The 20,266-nt window shown below is 42.2% G+C and overlaps 1 protein-coding gene across 1 annotated transcript in view; it reads left to right on the forward strand.

Moving 5' to 3' along the window:
• The first annotated feature begins 1,889 nt into the window (after positions 1 to 1,889).
• The window catches only part of LOC149285413 (voltage-dependent calcium channel subunit alpha-2/delta-2-like), a 134,401-nt gene continuing 116,024 nt past the window's right edge, over positions 1,890 to 20,266 (forward strand). The window contains exons 1-3 of the mRNA XM_089495355.1: positions 1,890 to 1,970; positions 9,344 to 9,457; positions 12,584 to 12,648. Of these exons, the coding sequence (XP_089351481.1) occupies positions 1,890 to 1,970; positions 9,344 to 9,457; positions 12,584 to 12,648 (260 nt within the window). The remainder of the gene's footprint in view (positions 1,971 to 9,343; positions 9,458 to 12,583; positions 12,649 to 20,266) is intronic.

The following is a 20,266-nucleotide window of genomic DNA, read 5'->3' on the forward strand; positions in this document are numbered from 1 at the left end:
AATCGCTCTTAATGATTGCTACCGATACACCGATACGCCACGCTATATAGCATATGTGAATACACAGAGAATAATGAATGGATGCAGAGAGATAAAGTTATTGATTTGTTAAATTAATCATCAAAATACAGGAGGGAAGTTTATTTCAGAGGAGAAATGTTAGAACCAGAGGCCATAGTCTAAAACCGAAAGGTCAGAGGTACTGTAAAGAAATGTTACTTTATCGAGAGGGCGGTAGGTAAATGGAACAGCCTCTCAGCAGAAGTGGTAGAGGTTGATACGGTGAGCTAACTTAAAGTTACATGGGATATGCATAAAATTATCTTTTCTACATCAGGAAAAATGGGCAGACTAGATGTTCTGAATGGGTCTTATCTAGCATCAAATTCTACCTTTGTAAATGTATTACTAGTTAGGGAGTGATATGGAATCAGGGCCCTTAATCTTGCCATTTATTAAAGTAAACGTTTTCGTTAGTAGCCGTGAGTGGCCGTGCAGACTGTATCATAACCAGGAATATGAGAAACGTGTCCTTCTATGAAAATTGCTTTGTGTGGTTGTTACGCGTGCCTGGAATGTATAGACGAATATATGCAACTTTTCCAATCACTTAAAATCAATGTTTCTGGTGTCATTACACAATGTACGGTGCGAAAGCGTTGTTGACGGTTTTGAAACGCATAAAGCATGTGCTCTGTTAATTAACAGAATGATTTTGATTAATTAAGCGGTGTGAAATGTTATCTGCAAAGAAGAAATTCAGAATGAAATGACTGATTGTTGTAGATTGCATCCCAATTTAGACATTCACAAATATTTTCCCATACAAATTATATATATATATATATATATATATATATATATATATATATACACACATACAGTGTATATATATAGTCATGCATCATTTAAAAAAAAAAACACTGGGGGAGTGGCTTCATGAAGGGGCAGGGCTAGCCATGCATAGGGGTGGGGCTAACTCCAGACAGCATTTTGTGTGATTGGACTCTGCAGGGAGGAGGGGAGAATGGGTGGGGAGGAGGGGAGAATGGGTGGGGAGCAGGCGGGACATGGGTGGGGAGTAGACGTGGTCAAACACCTTTTCCCTGACCAAACTGACCACTTGCTTTTCCCAGGCCTGACGATAGAAGCCCCTGCATAGCAGTTTTCCACTGACAGCACACACAGAGTGGCAGCATGCATGCAAAGTTTTGACTGGCTCCCTGTGAGCACCATCAACCTATCACAGCAGATATTGTAACCTTCTTTCTCAGCCTGTCCGTGCAGCACAGAATGGAAGCAGGTAGTGTATGGCGGCACACAACGGGAGACGGGGCACAAGGCAGGCCGAGCATCATGCCTTGTGCCCCGTCTTTAGGAGATGGTCAACATGGTTTCTTATTTATTGCATACATATAGATCCATAGACATACCTGGAAACTTTGAGGCTACCAGGAGCCCTTCCTTGCGGGATGTGGGCAGGAAGTCCTCCTGTTTAAGGGGGAAATGGACACGGAAGGGGCAGAGTTTTCAGGTGGTGACTCAGAGAAGCAGGGCTTCTCCAGGAGTCTCCAGACCAAACCCAGAGAGTTCCCAGGTATTGTATGCCCTGAGTTCCCACACATATGCAGCCACTTTTTTTCAGGCCTTCTTATTGTATTATGTGTAGTCTGTAGAGTTCTACTAGGGGGCAATAAACGGATCATTCGAATCACTGTACAATTAACTAATATATATTCTAAGCAAAAAGCTTGTGATGAATCGAACAACTGTCCTTCTGTTATTATTATGAACTAAATAATGATATCCCCAAATCTATTACTCCACAGAGCAACGTGAAAGATACAAATAGATAGAACTGAACAAAATCAAACATTTTAGTGAATATCATGAAAACAAAGCTGGGCTCTGAAGTTAACACGCTCTCCTTCACAGGAGTCGGGGCTTCTCCCAAGCGCTTTGCCTTTTTGGTAGGTGTTACAATTTCATTCCCTTTACAGCCTTTCCAGTTTTCTCCAAGCTATCGATCTTCCTCCTTTCAGTTATCGCAGGGCCCTCCTCTTCATCTTCCCGGGGAAGTTTCATGGCTCTCGTGTTTCCAACATCATTCTGAACATTCACTATTTCTACGTCAGTGGAACACTGACACTCTCATTTTGGTTTTAGGCAAAAAGCAGAAGCCAAAGGGCTTAGCGTATTATGTGGTATTTTGGTTCAGGAAGCCCTCGTTGTATATGGTGACCAGGATAAGAACGGATTGGGACTTCACAATGTGATAGAATCCATATTTCAGCATTTACTTACTATGTTTAACCCAATACAGAATATATCCTTATAATAGGCCGGTCAAAACTAGCGTATCATTTTAATCCCTCAACATCACATGGAACATTCAACCAAACATGGAACCAAATAGAACCAAACATGGAACCGAAAATCTTTTTAGTTTTAGTGTACTGTGTACCCACACACATAGTGTAACAGATCAGCATAGGGCTTTATTCATATACGTACAGTCTAATAAACATGCATCACATGATATGCAAAATAGAAAAAACACTCTTCCCATGTATGCCAAAAGAAATAATTAACATAATGTAAAAGCCTTGGATCCTTTTTAGTGAATTTAGCATATTGTAATTGTAAATACATGCAGGATACACACCAAGCCCACTTAGATGGCTGTGCACAACATATGGCACGCCAGGAGCCAAACATATACTACAGAAACGCAAATAGGGAGGAAATACAAAGTATGCCACTGTTTTTGCCCTTTTCTACCTGCTTTTGTGGACTACCAATGTCTTCACCCTCATCTCCTATCTGGGTAGTCGGAGTTGCCCATATGCCAATTTTCCTTATTTCAAAATTTTTATAAAGGTATGTGTGTTCGTACTAGTTCGTACAATATAAATATATTGTTATATATTTATGATTTGTTTGTTGTAGGGGGAATTGTGACAATCATTAAGCGTTTGGTGTAGCACCAACTCTGATCCCTGCTAATCGATCACAGAGTGCTGTCCAACTTATCTAACAACAGATCAGCTGCCAGCATGTAGACCCATATTAGGCTACCTGTTCCATGCAAACTCCCTAGGATCAAATTTGTTTCACTGAGTAAGAGGAGCTGCTGATTGGTCAGTGACCAATCAGCAGTATTCTCTATCACATGATCAGTGTCTCCTCTCCTAGAGTATTTTAGGGATGGGGCATCTTTAAGTCATTTTTAGATTTAGATTGGATAGAGGGAAGAGCAGTGCGTGGCCAAGTAACTACAGTATATGCACTCTGTTGGGATAGAGACTAGAGGCACTGGGAGGCTCACTGCACAGTTATATTATTTTAATATATTTATCTATTATATATATTTATAGAGTATATAAAGCGTTGGAAGAGAACGAATCAACTTTCTGATTTTAAATCAGCTTAATAGCAAATTGAAAGTAAATAACATGTCAAGAGAAGCAGTTGTGTGTTCCTGATGTCTGGCAGAAGCACTCTTAGAAATGTTATTATTCCAGAAAGGAATATTAGAGGGGATTTAGAAGGGGCTTCAGTAATGTGATAACAATAAGAAACAATAATAAACAGGTAATGAGCCTCCTGTATGATGAAGGGCCAGCTCAGTCTTTCCTTGCAAGAGAGTGACCCTTCATAACACATAGTGAAAGCAGCAAGCTGGACCATAACTCTCCTGCCAACTCCCGCTTTGGGGATCATTCCAAGATGAGACTGCTCTTGACAGTAGGTTTGCTTAGTCTACATACCAGGCCCTGTAGCAAATGGCTGATCATCTGAACATAACGAAAGGACGTCTGACATTCGTGATGAGCATGCCATTGCATGCACCTGTTTTCATCTGGCACACCAGACATGTTCAGTCGGTTGCCGGCCGATATCTCCCCCCATTTACCTGCAGGCTATATAGGCACACCTGCACACTGCATGTGTATAAAAACATTCAGGATCTGACAGCCGCTTAAAGTACCATGGCTGCTTAGTTGTCCTCAGTCCAGCCCTGATCTCCTTCCATATATTCCAGTTATGCTGTATTAGATCATCACCTTTCTTCTTACAATGATGGACTCCGAAGAGATTCGGAGGCAGTGTAGGCTGTCTTACGTTTAAAGAAAGAGTGGTGTGTTGGCTGCGTAATCTCTGTCCTGTCTTACATTTCATACTGCCTGCTCATTTGTGGTTACAGGTATTATTATTATTATCTTTTATTTATATAGCGCCAACAATTTACGCAGCGCTTAATGCAATACATATATTCAAGGGGTCTGACAAGACGAGAATTGACAGACTAAGACAAACCGATACATTACATGTGTAATTACATTTGAGGTGTGTATGTATCATCATATATCAATACAATGTGGGGGCCACATCAGAATTAAATACATAGATCAAATAATATCCTTATGTAAAGGTGTTTCTAGTGGACCCCACTTTTACGGGTCAATGTGGATCCACAGTGTGCTGGTTGCCATTCAAGAAAGCAATGGCCACTCACCGGCAGTTCTAGAGTTTTACATCTATGTTGCACTCATCATCAATACATCAATGGCAATTTTGCAATCCATCCTCCCACCCTACAGTGTTCTGCTGACTCTACCCTGGGCAGTATATTAATAATTACCTCCAAACATTAGGAAGGCCAAATAGAGTATTGGTGGAGTAAGAATTAGACCTCATCAGAGCCACGCCAGTTCATACATATAGGTTCCCAAACTGGACCATCCCCAAGTTATATTTTTTTCTTTGCCATTGACTGGGTTACCCCTATGATCCCATCTAATATCCCATCTTATATTAACCTCTGTATTATTGATTGCAAATTATCACAGATACTGCAGTAGTTACTGTGTATGTTTATATGCAAATAATGATTGTAAAATAATAATAATAATAATAATAATAAAAAAAAAATATATATATAGCCACACATCCAGAAATCTAGCAAAAATGCCGCTTGTGTCCATGACAAAAAACACTATGGATATAGCTTGGGATGCCATAAACCCACTGCTATTTCTGTGAGGTGCCCAATGATCCGATCTCCCTCCGGGCAGCAGCTCTCTGTGTGATTACATGGCTAACTGCTCTAGAAATGGCCCTACACATCATCCCCTCCTTCTACCTCCCAGTAGCAGGTTCAGTGGTGCTGCTGGAGACAGTAAAACTCTATTAAGCAGCTATATTCCTGGACTGTATATTAAATCCAAACCCAATGCACCTGCAGTACGCACTCGCTTATTCCACATCCATGGCGATCGTTCCATTTACAGGGATGGAGTGCGCTCAATTACAATGCTACTCCACATCTACAGAGAGAGGCGGTATTCACGTCTTACAATGCCGGCGACAGCTCAATATATTATGCAGAGCTTAATAATGACATTGTATCACCTGACTGTAGAACCAAAATCTCCAGATTGCTGCATTATGTAGTGAAGTATACTATATCTGTAATACTAGGTATAATAACTGTGTGTAAATAGGTACACACTGTGTGTTACGTAGTGTTTTTGTTGCCAGACTGTGTGTACCAAGAGTGAAGCTTGATGTTTGTGTATTGGTGTCTTAAAGCATATTACATAGAAACATAGAATTTGATGGAAGAAAAGGACCATTCAGTGCATTTTCACCAGTCCTTGGTCTAGTCTTAAATTCAGGATAATGTTACGCCCGTCCGTGCATGTTTAACCCATTGCATCCCCGTAAGTCCGGTAAGTCCTTAAAAGCTGAGCCAAGACGCCCTTTAGGATGCACCGGGACATCTTGACTTTGTAGCACAGCAGGAACACCTCCTGTCGTTACACAGGAGATCAGGGTGTCTAGCATTGCAGGCTTCCTACCGATTGTGTGTAATACCGGTGTACAAGGAGTAGCGCTATACAAAGAATGCCTGATCACGCGATCAGGCATTCCCTTCTGGTAGGTGTCAGTGCTAACACCCACCTGACGTTCACAGGAAGGCAGGAGAGTCTCAGCGGGGTCTTTCGAGACCTTGCAGGGATCTCTGATTGCTCCCCGTGCAGGCTGATCGCTATGCGGGGTTATGGAGCCCTGCTTGCTGATCTGTGTGATCAGCACAGACAGATGAATTTCTCTTGGGAGCCCAGTGATGTCACTACGATGCTCTGGCTATCAAAAATATATGATAGGTACCCAAAGGGATCTTGAGCCATACTGAGCTGGGAACTCTGCAAAAACAAACAAACAAAAAATAAGTAAACAAATAAATATTGTTTTTTTGGTTTTTTTTTAAATGTCCCTTAACCCTAAACCCCTTAAGCCAATAGTATTAAAAATATGTAATATAAGGTAATATATAAAGGATTGATTTGGCCCTCTTGAACATAAATAAAATATATACGTGTTTTATGTAGTATTGTATTTAGGAGCTGTTACTGAACATAAATTGGGCTTTACAAAACATTTAGTATATGGTTTTTTTTATCTATTATCACTAATAATCATTATGATTTATGTATTTCTATGATTTTATAAGAAGTACTTCACAGAACAGAATGATGTACAGACATTTAAACAGCAATTGCATGGATACTTGCAAAAACATAATATTCAGGGATATCGTTTTTAAATCATGGGGAAACAGCTTCTTGATCCAAGGAGAGATCTGACGGCCATTCTGGGGTCAAGAAGGAATTTTTTTTCCCTAGTTTGTGCAAAATTGGAAAGAGCCACAACTGGGTTTTTTTTGCCTTCTTTTGGATCTACAGCAAGAATAAAACAGATCGGGGAAAGGCTGAACTTGATGGACGCGTGTCTTTTTTCATGTATCATTTGTACGGGTCCGTCAAAACTGGAAAAGAGGAATCATGGTTTAACTAACATATGGTAAAAATGACAAAAAAACCTCTGGTCCTTAGGTTATGAAAAAGCCGAATCCCAAAGGGGATAAATCCCCTCACTGTTTTAGCCTCTACCACATCTGCTGGGAGACTGTTCCACTTAATATTTGGGGAGTTGCACTGTGCCAGTATGTCACTATGGATACCAGATATGTTACATGTTGTATCAGAGGGCCATGGGATGAAAAAATAAGTTAGAAATCCCCCTTCAAATATTAAGCCGAGGACATGGGCGCAACTCTCATGTCACAAAAACGAAGCTTCCCCTTCCAGTGAAGGGCGTCACATAACAAGGGGGCTCATTTCGTTGGGTTGGGTAACGATAATGATTGGAGGCTGCATTACAAATTACCTGAATGGTAACATTTTATCAAATAAAGCAAATAGGTGTATTTGCCAAAATCAAATAAATCAGATACATATATTTCAAATGAATGGTAACATGTAAATACATCCAAACCCCTGATTTGTTGGAACATATTTGGTCATAAAACCATTTTTTACTTAAAGTTAGTAAATTAAATTAGATTTAACGTGTAATTATTACCATTTCCTCTGCAGATAGGGACAGTTCCACGTATGATTCCTGGGGTATTTGGCGGCACTGCTATTATATGATGAACTCAGTATGGCAAATGACTGCCTCTCCAGGGGAAGGGGGCACAGGGGCAATTGCCCCCGGGGCTGCTCTGATTTGCATATTACTCCAAAGCTTCATTCTGTGTTTACTTGTAATTCCCCATACAGTACATTATGATGTCTAAAGTAACAGGGTGAAGTTACTCAATGACTGTATCCCTTCTGTGCTCCGTTTATGTGTTTTATGTACTCCCTTTCTGTTAATTTGTTTTGGATCAGACTACATAGTACTCGATGGGCACCCTCCACATGTGCTCATTATTGAGCTTTTAGTCTCAAAATTAATCTGGAAAGATATTTTTTTGTTGATGTCCAACATGCAGACTGAAACCAACCAAAAACATCATTTCATTAAAATGTCATATAATAATAGTCATAATTTAAAGGCAATTACATTTTCAACATTCAAAAACTCATCGCCAACTCTGCTATTCAGCATTCATAACGCCGCGGCGTGTGGACCTTGGAGCTGTGGCTTATTTACCCGACTCTGGGCAATCAGTGGCAAGAATCACCAGACTATGGATCAGGGCAGCAGACGCTCTGCAGCTGCAGCTTCTACCTAAGATTAGCAATGTTTCCCTTCTTCCGTTTTTTTTTTACTTACAAAGTACTTTAATCTGGATTGTTTGTTGGTGCGGCTACATGAGACGCTAAACTGTCCCTTAAATATACATTTTATGTATAGGGTTGGGAGTTTGATGGTCAGTACCTAAGCATTAGGTAGGCAACAGGTTGAGATGTTATTGGGAATGTTGACAATTTTTTTTGTGTGGTTGGCAGGGTAGATGCCTTTAAATTATTACTATTATTATTATTATTATTATTATTATTATAAGGTTTTATTTATTAAATGATGTTGGTTTCAGTCTGCATGTTGGACATCAACAAAAAATATCTTTACATATAATTATTCATATAATAATAATATTATTAATAATAATAATAATAATAATATTCTCCTCCTTAGTCCTATCTCCTTATATGATGGGCACAGCCCTGGATGCTGGGGCAGGAGGTGGGGTTCCTAGTAGGAAATGGGGCTGATTCTGATCTTAGGGGGGCTGCTTATAAACCATGTTATGAAATGGTTATGAAATCATAATTCCAGTAATTATTACATTGGGAGGATGTAGAGGAAATGCCCTGCTCTGTGGGATAAAGTGGGCAGGCTCTGCGAGAAGTGGGCTGTTTATAGAGCAGACCGTGTGGGTTATTCTGAATAAACTGGTCAGTATGGAGATGCCCCCGGGAGAGGTGGTCTGTTTATAAGGCAGGCTCGGGGCAGGGATGCTGTGGGTAGGGTGGGCCGGTCCTAGCATCAGAGTGGGCAGTCTCAGCGAGAAACGGTCTGTGTGCAAAGTAGGATATATATATATACAGAAGTGGGGAGGTCCAAGCGTTAGGTGGGCAGTTCCTAGGGGTAAAGTGGGCTGGTGCTGGGGGAGAGGTGGGCAGAGTCTGATGGCAGTTAATACGCGTTCTATCTGAGGGGTGGGCAGCTCCTTTGTACAATGGGCGGTTCCTAGGGCAAGGTGGGCAGATGCTTAGGTAAGGTAGGCGGTTCCAAGGGGGGTAAGGTGGGCAGCTCCTTGGGTGAGGTGGGCAGCTCCTTGGATGAGGTGGGCAGCTCATTGGGTAGGGTGGGCAGTTCCTGGGTGCCGAGGTGGGCAGTCTCTGTGCAGGGTGGGCTGGGTAGGGGGCAGTCCGTCCATATAGGACTAGCTCAGCTCCCATCTTCTCCCTCCTCCCTCCCCCGGTCTCCGGCAGTGCTGAGCTTCTCTCTCCGGCTCTGTTCTTCTCCTCTCCGGTCTCCGCAGGAGGATGATGATGGTGCTCGGTACCCGGTGCCCGCTTCTACCGCTTCTGTGCCTCACACAAACCGGCCTCCTCTTATCAGGGACCGATGGCTTCAGCTTCCCGCAGCAGCACACGTGAGTACCGGGCATTATAACTAGGATTATAGCTAGAGATTAACGTGAAACCGGGAATAATGCATGGTGTATAGCGGATCGTACCGGGATTACTGCTCCTGAATAAATAATAAATCATATACCGGGAATAAAGATTCTGGTTCGGGGAATAATGCGCCCAATAATCTTGGCGATGTTGATGATGCTAACAACGAGAATAATAATTAATAATAATAATACAGACAGTAACGATCCGGTACCGGGGATGGGATTCGTGACACGGGGATAACTCTTTGATAAATGTATTAACCCTGTTATTCGCTCGTTCTACTGCCCTGGGCATTACTTTAACCCTTAAGTATCCTCTATCAATCCCTATTAGTGCAAATAAATCTTAACCCTTTCATCTAGCCCTTCACCCATCGGTTTATACCCCCTGCTGTTATTTACCAAGGTTTGCTTTCACCCCCTTTTTTGTCAGTCCTAATCATGTTAATGCTTACTCTGCCCTCCAGCCTCTATTTATCTATACCTCTTGTAAAGCTGCTTCTTGGTTAGGTAGAGGGTAGTTGATGAGTGGAAAAGCTTCCCAGCAGAAGTGGTAGAGGCTAATACAGTGGGGACATTTAAACATGCATGGGATAAGCTATACTGTATCTGAAATAAGACTAATGACCGATTAAGGGCTGAATCTTTACATCTTATAAAATAAAGACTAGATGGTTCCTATATGCCATCTTCTTTCTGAGTATATATGTCTTCCGTTGCACCTGTTGTATTTGCAGATAAGCGGTTATTGGTATCTTACGCCTGATATCTACCCCTTATGGTCTCGTCTGTTCTTTCATTCTTTCGCTTCTTGCTTTGTATACTTTCCAAGATGACTTATCTGCTCTAGGGTGACCAGATGTCCACTTTAACTCCTTCCACTTATTACAAATGCATCATGCAGGGCAGCAGCTCTTTTCATTCAGCCCTGTAGTGGATGATTCCGTGGTTAGTGGGTTATCTGGTCATCCTTCCCCAACCTGTCAGTCTCATAGTGTATCTCTTTATGCCGTTCACCTATATGATCGATCGCCACATTCATTCCACCCCCTACACCCCCCCACACACGCTAACACACACACTAATCCTAACACACACACTAAACCTATAACACACGCTAACACACACACTTACCCTAACACACACTAACCCTAACACACACGCTAACACACACACTAACCCTAACACACACACTAACACACACACTTACCCTAACACACACACTAACCCTAACACACATGCTAACACACACACTAACCCTAACACACACACTAACACACACACTTACCCTAACACACATACACTAACAAATGAATTGCCCATCAAAGTATTAGATATGGCCCCAATTGTATGAGCGATGCGGTCTGGGTGCGATATAACTTATCGGCGCCTAGCCTCCTTCGCTTTCGCAGGGCAGTTGTTGTTGTTGCACACGCAGAGCCGAGTGTACATGTGTCTACATGTCCGGTTGCTGTATGTATCGACAGCCTTGTGAGCAGTGAAAGGGTTGTGTAACACCCAAATTTAGTGCAATTTTTAGAAGCCCCCACTCAGCTGCTGTCCCTACTCAGCAAGGGGTGACAGGTGTTCCAGGAGCAGATAACAATCCGGCTGTCTCGGAGTAGAGCGGCGCCGAGCTCTCACATCACACATCAGATACCAAGACCACAGAGAGCACTCGGACCTTAACACAGAATGGCGTTCCTCTCGGTACGGAGCGGAGGATGCTTGGGGATGTCTGCGCAGAAATCGTGGCTAATTACAAAAAACATAACACTACAAAGGGAAATATTAAAGTCAATTAAGATAATTATCTGGAGCCGCTCTCTGGAGGACTGAAACACTCCTGCATCCTGCAGACTGCGATAATGGAAGTCTGTGTGCAGAGCCCAGCTCACAGCCCAGTGCGCAGCGTTGTGATGCATGTACATGCTTAGGATACATGCGCGCAGTCGGGTTAGAATGTGCGTGCCAAATAGTTAAGAACCTTCCACCTATACAATCTACGCGGACGTTTTAGATGTAATGTACGGAACAGCCTCCTATCAGAGATGGCAGAGGTTAATACATTGAGGGAATTTAGACTTAAGACACAGTTAAGGACTGATAAAGGTCTGAGTCTTTACAACAGGTGTAATGGGTTCACTAGATGGTCCTAATGGCCGTCGAATCCTGTATTTATACATTGTGTCTTTTCAGCTGGATAAGACTTGGATGGTCTATGTATATGATGCATGAGCGTGTGTGATGATGTCATAGAGCAACATAGTTAAAAACTTTTTTTATCTCCAGCGCGGGCATTGACACCGTTTTTTTTTTTTATGGTGTCTGGGTCTGGAAGACGGGTGTCATGGCTGAAAATGTATCGGGTGGTAGGGTTCTGAAACGCGGGTAACGTTGTAACCAGATGAACTCCAACCATTCCGCGTAAGAAAACAGCTTGAATCCCAACTCTGCAGCGAACGCATTAAACGGCCGTCCCGGTGGCAACAACGGCTTTAACAGCACGGAGGTCACGGTCTGGAGATCGAGACGGACAGCTGCTGGAGCTCCAACCTTATCACAAAATCTAAGGCTCCATGATTCAAAAAAGCAAATCTTTATTTGGTTTCTGTAAAGCAATAACAATGTTCATTGGAAAATACAATCTTTACAACAAACAATTAGAAATGAAGACTGGAGCGTTAGGATCGCAGAGCCGATAGCGGGAATGATGAATGATTTGTACTTTATGCTGTAAGGAGATGTTGATTTATCCTGAACCATTACCATAGAGCATTTCTCATGCCGTCGCCAGGGCTGATGTCTTTGAAATGCCCGATGGTCCCAAGATCACATGAAATTCATCTGCTATGCGAGAATCTTATAGGCTTTTCTTAGATAAGGTTGGCTGTCTGACCCTTGTCTAGTTGAGCATCTCTATCATCAAAGAAGAACACAATTAAATAATAAGAGATGGCTCTAGAAACAAGGTGGACTATATGGTCTCTTTAGAAGGCATCTAACCAATCTCCTTATGATAATAGACTAAGGGGTCTATTCACTAAAGTGGGGGTTTGCTGGGGAGTTCGGCACTTAATCTGCTTGATATTGGTATAGACAATCACGGGCAAAGCCCAGTACGTGTCTCCTGCAGGATTGCCCCAGTTGGCTCTGCATAGCGCGTAGGCAACGTGGAGACCTCTTGAAACGCAGCTGTTACGACACTCGACTCCCTGCTTGGTTTCAGTGAGTTCCCTATAGTGTTGCCGTTCAGCAGATTTGTCTAGTGAATGGTGACGTTCTTCTAGCGTGCAATTTAGTGAATTTGGCCCTAAGTGAAGCCTATTGATTTGTGAATAACTCCCACATTCTACGGTTTGTCATAAAGGGTGTGTGAAGCAAAGGCTGATTGCACTGGTGGTGGCTTCAAGGAGCACTTATTACTGCTTGTCATTGCATTAAGCCATATGCGTTCGCTTTCCGAGACCTATAACACTTCTCTCTTTTATACTGAATTTATATACCGCCAGTGACTGTTTCAAAGGGAAAGTAACCCAAACAGTAATAGCGTTCACTTCAGGGTTTATTCACTAAAGTGTGAACCTGCAGAGGAGTTTGGTGAAGAGTTGCTGCAGTCCATACAGGATGCATAGTTCAAACTGTTAAGTCTCACTTATTTAACTATGCATTGTACAGGGTTAGCTCAGCTCGTCAGAGCATAAGAACTATCCAATGCATTTAGTTTGGCCATTTTGCTTCCAGTTGCAAAACCCTAAACCTTCTTTGGGCCTTGGTCTTATGTATCCATTAATCCTTAACCTCTTCTTCTGGAAAGGCCATTCCACTTATCCACCACACAAACATCTTCTTTAGTGAATAAACCCCACTATGCAATGTATACCTGTATATAAAGATAAAGTTATTTATTTGTCAGCTCAGCCGTCTGTGACATCACTGTGAAACATTATATGCAAATCGACTATTCTCCACTATATTAATCTGCATAATGGGGTAGGTCACAAAACAGGGGTCTAGCACAATGCATAGATCAATGTTGTGATTTCTAGTAGCTTTGCAAATGCTGCATTGGTTATGGGGGGCATCTATGTGTAATACAATGCAAAGTGAATCATTACAAGGTCTACTGTAACTATATTCCTATTAACAATTCTAAATATGCATCACGAGGCTAGGTTTGTAGCAGATTGAATAGCATTCCCTCTAATACATGCCTCTGTATGGGCTCAGCATGCTGTCACAATGAACATTTGTTGTAGAGCTTGAGCACTTAGTAGAAAACCTTCCGGTAACGTCCATGGAACTTTGCATGTAGCTTTTCATTTGACCCATGCATTTCCAGTTTTAAGTATATGCTTTTATCAAAACAAAAACTTCCCAAACCCGGCTCGGAGAATGTGCAATCCTTCGCAGGTCCTCCATGAGTCTGATCCTCCAGGAGCAATCCATATTAAATGCATATTTTTGTGTGCACTGCGTCTACGCCTTTAATCTGACGGTGTACGCTCTAGAGAGCAGGGGCTGATCTGTTAGTGACTGCACGGTGACAGCATTGCATAGCTCAAGCTGTTCGACACCTTGTACGAGACTAAGTAGCCATAAGGGAGCTGGATGGGGCGAGCGCCAGAGGTAGGTGCCAGACTCCGCTGTGGAGTTGGTACCTGGAAGCTGAATTTAGCAGCAATAGGTGACCTGTAGCTCCGACTGCAGTTCATTCCTAGGCTAGGCTGTCAAACCCACAAACTACGTGTTCCCCCAAAAAAGGTTCTCCATTTTCCCCAAACAGTTTGCTTTTTCATCTAACATTTCACAAATTCAGGTCCCATAAAACATCAATAATATTACAAAATATTCAAAGGGGGGGTTACGTCTTGGAACGACTAATCTGAAAATACATAAAATGCACTAGAGCATCACCCCAAGTGAAGAAACGTGACTTTAGAGCCGAACCTTTGTCTTTGGGTCCATGTTTTTCTTTACTGTAGCGATATATTGGCCATATTTTAAGCTTTCCCCTTGAGATACTTTTTGTTCTTTCTTACAAATTATTGTTATTTTCCAAATTGTTCCAGAAAGTATGAGCAAGCTTCTGTATTTTTTTTTATAAAATGTATCTATCATTTACATGCAAAATAAGTAGTTTTGAGTTTAAAGTTTTGGAACACGGCATTTATTTGATATTTGTTTTTTCTTAAAAAAAATTCTTGTATGTTTTATGTATTTGTTTTTTTTTTAAAAGCTCTGTGTTTATGTGTGTAAAAAGCTTTATGTTTCTTTAAGGTTCTTAATTGATAAAACTAAGACTAAACTAAAACTGTTTAGAATAGAGGAGAAGCTATAGAGTGTATTTGAAACGGTAGGGAAGGTCGTTGTTTGAATATAGAAGGTCAGATCCGTGTAATGGTCTACATCTGAACAAACAAACAAACATCCGAATCTTCTCAATTTCTAAAAGTGCCAAGCGAATATTTTGTGATATTATTGATGTTTTACGGGAGCTGGATTTGGGAAATGTAAGATGAAAAAAAAAGCAAACTGTTTGGGGAAAATGGGGGAACATTTTTTGGGAACACATAGTTTGTGGGTTTGCCAACACAAGGATTTGAGAAGAGGATGCTGGCAAGAGGAACATTTGTTTGGTAAGCTGTTAGAAAGCAAAGGGAAGTGTCAGAAAATGGGAGAAAATCAGTGCATTTAAAAGAAGGTGGAATTAGGCTTTTTTGTAGTAGTGCAAAGAGGAACATTTGGGGTAAAAGCAAATGGAAAAGGCAAATGTGAGTGAAGAGAAAAGATTTTGATGGAGTAGATGCCACTCAACATTGCAGGTGTCCAAATCGAGACACCTGTGTTGGGAGGTGTGGCAAGAGGTGGAAAGGGGTGGTGCTAGCACCAGAGGTAGGTGGGGCCAGTGGTATGGTCCTCTATCTGACTTACCAGAATGGTCATCTCGCAGGGCTCAGTATTGAGAGGTGACCATGTGGGAGATACATGCAGATCTAACAGCTCCATGGACTTTGATCTCCCCAACCGTCCCATGAGCCTCACTGCCCACAAAAGCAGGGCAACGGGGGAGCTAGCTGGGAGAGCGGGGCGAGCCTTAAGTAAAATGTTATGAGCCAAGATGCCTTTCTCCTGGAATGTATCCGTCTTTGGGGGAAACAGAGGATTTTCAGAATACTATGTGTCTTGTGGAGATTTGATTTGCTGGAATTAGTTAAAGGGGGCATCATTCGGGGAATGGGAGAAAGAATAAGGGTCGAGATTGGGGAGACTTGGGTACAAATATGGCATGGGATTGTCTAACGAACCCCATCAGGTGACCGCAGAAGATTAAATGTCTGTCTTGTATACAGGCACAACGCTCTCTCCTCTTCATACTCGTCTCTGGCCCCAAGGTGCTGAGGACTTTGATTTAGATGTATTTCATCAACTGGTAAATTTATATCTAATCCGTGAATAGCCGTTGACATTCAGGGATGATGTGTATCCCTATTTAGATGGGGATGCTATGCGCCCCTGCGATAAAAAGCATTCTCAAATAGGCAGCTTTCTCCTTGCATTGTTCCCCTGGCAAATTGTCTTTCTCTAGTGCCCTGGCTGAAGGTTTAATGGCATTACTGGGGCAGCGGCTAACATTAGCGTGGATGGGAGGGAGACGCGGTGTGTTTATGGATTGCAGATGCATTCTGCCATTGTGTGTTTGAGTTACACTGACAGTTCGCACATTTTAACATCAGAGATAATAACAGTGCAGGGACTGGGCTACAGCCCCCCCTCACCTCCCCATCACCTATGCTTTGGGTCCTTTAATAAAATCTTTGCCGGTGGCCAAAAGATACAAACTATTCATTGTGTAGCCCAGTCACTTACAGAAATTCAATCAAGAAAACCCTTCTTTATCACAAAAAGCAAGGACCCCCCCCCCTCCCCGATATAAAAGCTGCAGAGAGAATAAATGGTGCGATATGAATTGCCTTTTAAAAAATAAGAGTCACTGAAATCTGTCATATCTCGAGAATGTGGAACAAAAAACATCAATACCATTCACCTATTATATTTGTAATATCCATAATACTAGTTTAGCCCCTTTTCTGTTAAAAAACAAAAATACCCACTCTGCTCAGAGGTGGTTAAAGTTATTTATTTTGTAATTTTTTCTGTACTTTTATTTGCACTTTAGAAAACAAGTATACATGAATTGTTTAAACTATCCACATCGAATAGCCCGGGTATTTTATGGGGGCATCATGCCCATTTTGCCCCTCCATTCCCATTGTACAGTGCTATGGAATATGACGGCGCTATATAAAATAATCAATAATAATCTAGCTGATTTATAAATTGCTGTATGCCGAGGCATCTGGACATCCATTTATCTCCTTCCGATGCCTTCTTCCCTAATGGCAGATCCAATGTTGGACCCCGAGCTCACATATGAACCGACAGCGCTTTAGCCTCCTAAACAGGCTGGCGTGTCACCGACCTCAAGAGTGTTAGGTTTGGGCTGCCTGCAGAGTATCTCGCATACAAAAACTCTGTAGGGAAGGAGGAGGCTAACGGCCGATGGAGGCTTTTTAAGGAAGGAAACCTACGTTCACGTTGAGATAATGGGTATGATGTGGAAATTGCAATTATCGACCAAGATAGTAAAAAAAAATAATAAGAAGAAGATAAAAGAATCTTCTGGGTGCAGCGTGGACTCATTGAGTGTTACTCGCCTTTTAAAATTGAGGCGGCTGGGAAAAAATCAGCGGATCATCAGGCTATGGGTTTGGATGGTTGTGTTGGTTTTGACTTGCACTCCATCTCAATGAGTGTGTAACACACAAGATACTGTGCAACGCTTTATTACTTCTGCACAGGAATATTCTCTTAATAATCTCATTTAAATAGATTATAGTTAGGGATATAAAGGGTTGGAAATAAAACAAAAAATTTTGACAATTTTTATGTTGAAAAGTATAATAATGTAATGAAATATTTTACGATCAACAATTATAACTCAAATAATAAAATGGATTTCCATTTCATTTTCCCGAAAGAAAAAAAGTATTTTCTCCACTCCACTGAGAATTTCACGCCTCCCATATTTATTCTGTGTATTTTACTCACGTGTACGATGCACATACATGATACATACAACAATCCTGGGGGTTTCTGCGTCGGTAATAGAGGCAGAGAATACGAGCCCTTGGACCAGATATAATGAAGATTTGCCTTTTATTATCCAGCAAGATCTTTTTAGTATGGGATTAAGTGGATGCTGCTCAACATACATGGACAGCCGGCTCCACGTCCGGGAGAGATAAAGCAGGAGGCTGGCACGCGAGCCGGGTCGCCATACGCTTTAGTGGGCTATTAAACAGAAAGCGGCTTCTTTTATCGCTTGGATGCAGGAGGGGACACAGGTGGGGGAGGTCTCCACTGCTACAATTTAATTTGCCTTTTATCTCCTTAGTCTGCTGAATTATAATAGTCTGTACAGCGGAACAACACAGCATCCTGCCATGCATATTAAGAGGGCACTTCACTGGGTAGAACCATGCTGGCAGTGCGAGTGTTTGACAGCCATGCGCCCTCCTCCATATTGGCTGTGCCACTACACATACACACACCCTCGCTCCAACATGGCGAGGGTACTGTTATCAAGGCATATACTCCAGGTTGGTGAGACTACTGTGGCTTTCACTCATGATAGCTACACTGTGTAAGCCATGGTATATTCTGGTTATAGGATGTAAATTCATGGACCTTTGAAGATTGGCGTTTCCTTGGGCTGTACGGTGGTTATGGTTGTACCGATGGCTTAGTCTGGATGACTATAGGAGTTCATAGATCCAATTCATACAGATGCTGCGAGTTACTCGATCGTCACGTTACATGTCAGCTGTGCAACTCAAAAGGGAAACGTTTGCCCCCCACTAAAGAAGGATGCCTATTAAAGAACTCCGCAGCTACTGTTATCTTCAGTGGTCCAACAAGTCTTGAAATCATTTTGGAGCGCTTTCCACGCATGTGCACGGGTGCCTGAGCAGACTTGGCCATGGCGTTGGCCGAGCTGGAGCTGACTGGCAGTATATCACGTGCACGGAGATGCGAGATGGAAAATGGCTAGGGGGTGGGCAGAGGGGCAAATATTCTACAGAATCCCCCCATGAATTTGCAAAAGGGACACAATTGAAATTGAAAGAGATCACGTTACGCTTATCTGATCTATGCTTGAATATTTCGAGACGTGGCATACTGTTGGGGTGTGACATTGCCTGCATGATGGGCACCGCTTCAGAGTGCGCCGTGACGCTGGTTTTTAATGCACAGCAAACTTTGACCGTTAATTGGATTTTCTAGCAGAATGACAATTTGTGGACTCAGACAGACATGTTTGCCTTAGCACTTGCTGTAATTGGACACTTTGTGATTTATAGGCAGAAGATGCCATTATTTGTATTTATTACCTTGTGCTTCTTTAATGTGCATAATTTGCTGGGATTGTGCTGTACTTAATCTTATGACATCATTAGAGCCTCTACCACCCCCCATGCAGCAGGCACAGTGCAGAGACACAGCAAAGGCCTCTGTTTGATGGAGATTTCCTTAAGAGCCGTGTGTGTTCTCCTAATGATGACAGCCTGTTTTACAAGGTGATATGTTATCTTTCCAGACGCCTTGTGGATGAGCGGCATTAGGCTATAAAGTGCCAGCCGATGCCTCCATTTTAATTGAGTGCAAAGATCTGCTTAGCTGTGTGTCAGCCGCTCAGCTCCCTCTTATTATTCCCGCCACCTGTGCTGCGCGTCCCCGACAAAAACAAGAGTCGCCGAGAATAGCGAGAGAGCTGTGTGCATAACCCTGCCCTGCGTATGGAAGCCCATGGCCTACGCTGCTCTTAATGCTGTACTGTATGTGTGTTTGTATATATATATTACATAGGAGATGACAGATATGTCGGTTGTTAAGATTTTGTGACTCCTGGCAGTAAGCCCTTTCTCTTTAACGTCGTACCTCTCTGCTCTGCAAGCCGTTCCATTTGTTGTCTGAAGCTGCGCCGAGTATTTCCCTTTGTCTTCTTTCTCTGCATCTCTCCTTCCTATCTCTTTGGGTTGCGGTCACTTTTTCAGACCATCATGTCTGACCATTTTTCTACCTCCCGATTATATAACATTTCTCCTCTCCTAACTAAACCTATTCCGACTCTTAACATTACTCTTCTCGCAATGCTCTCTCTGACTGTAACTATGTCTACTGACTGCAGCAATCCTTCTCCCCCTGGGAGTCTGTATCTTTTGTCCCCGTGCTGTCCCCATCTATCTCGGTGTTCTATTAAATCTTTATAATTAACCTGAACGCGTACCCCTGTTTGAGCTATACACTTTCAGGGGCTTTACACCACACTTTTTGCCCATATCCCATATCCGTCCGCATATCACATTTTCACCCTTGCATTGCATTTAAGTATTTGTGATGTAATAGTGATGTAATAGTTCACTGTGAACAAATAACTCTATAATCTGATAAATCATCCAGCACCAAGTATCACAATGATCAACTGAAATGGAAAGCATATTATATAAAATATAAGGGCGGCCATTCCAGTGCTAGGTTTTGAGTCAATTATATTAATTTGGCTACATAAAGGAAAACAACAACTAAGAAGGAATTAGCAGTGCAAACCTGCAAATGTGTGCATTAAATGATCATGAAGCTTGAGCACTGTATTTAGCCAAAGCTCGTCTGCCACGAGAACAAAACAGAAGACGGGGCAGGCCTTATATACATACCTGG

The sequence above is a fragment of the Sceloporus occidentalis genome, unplaced genomic scaffold, assembly GCF_023333645.1.
Source record: "Sceloporus occidentalis isolate IW3139 unplaced genomic scaffold, rSceOcc1.0.p SCAF_79, whole genome shotgun sequence".
In the NCBI taxonomy this organism is placed as follows: domain Eukaryota; kingdom Metazoa; phylum Chordata; class Lepidosauria; order Squamata; family Phrynosomatidae; genus Sceloporus; species Sceloporus occidentalis.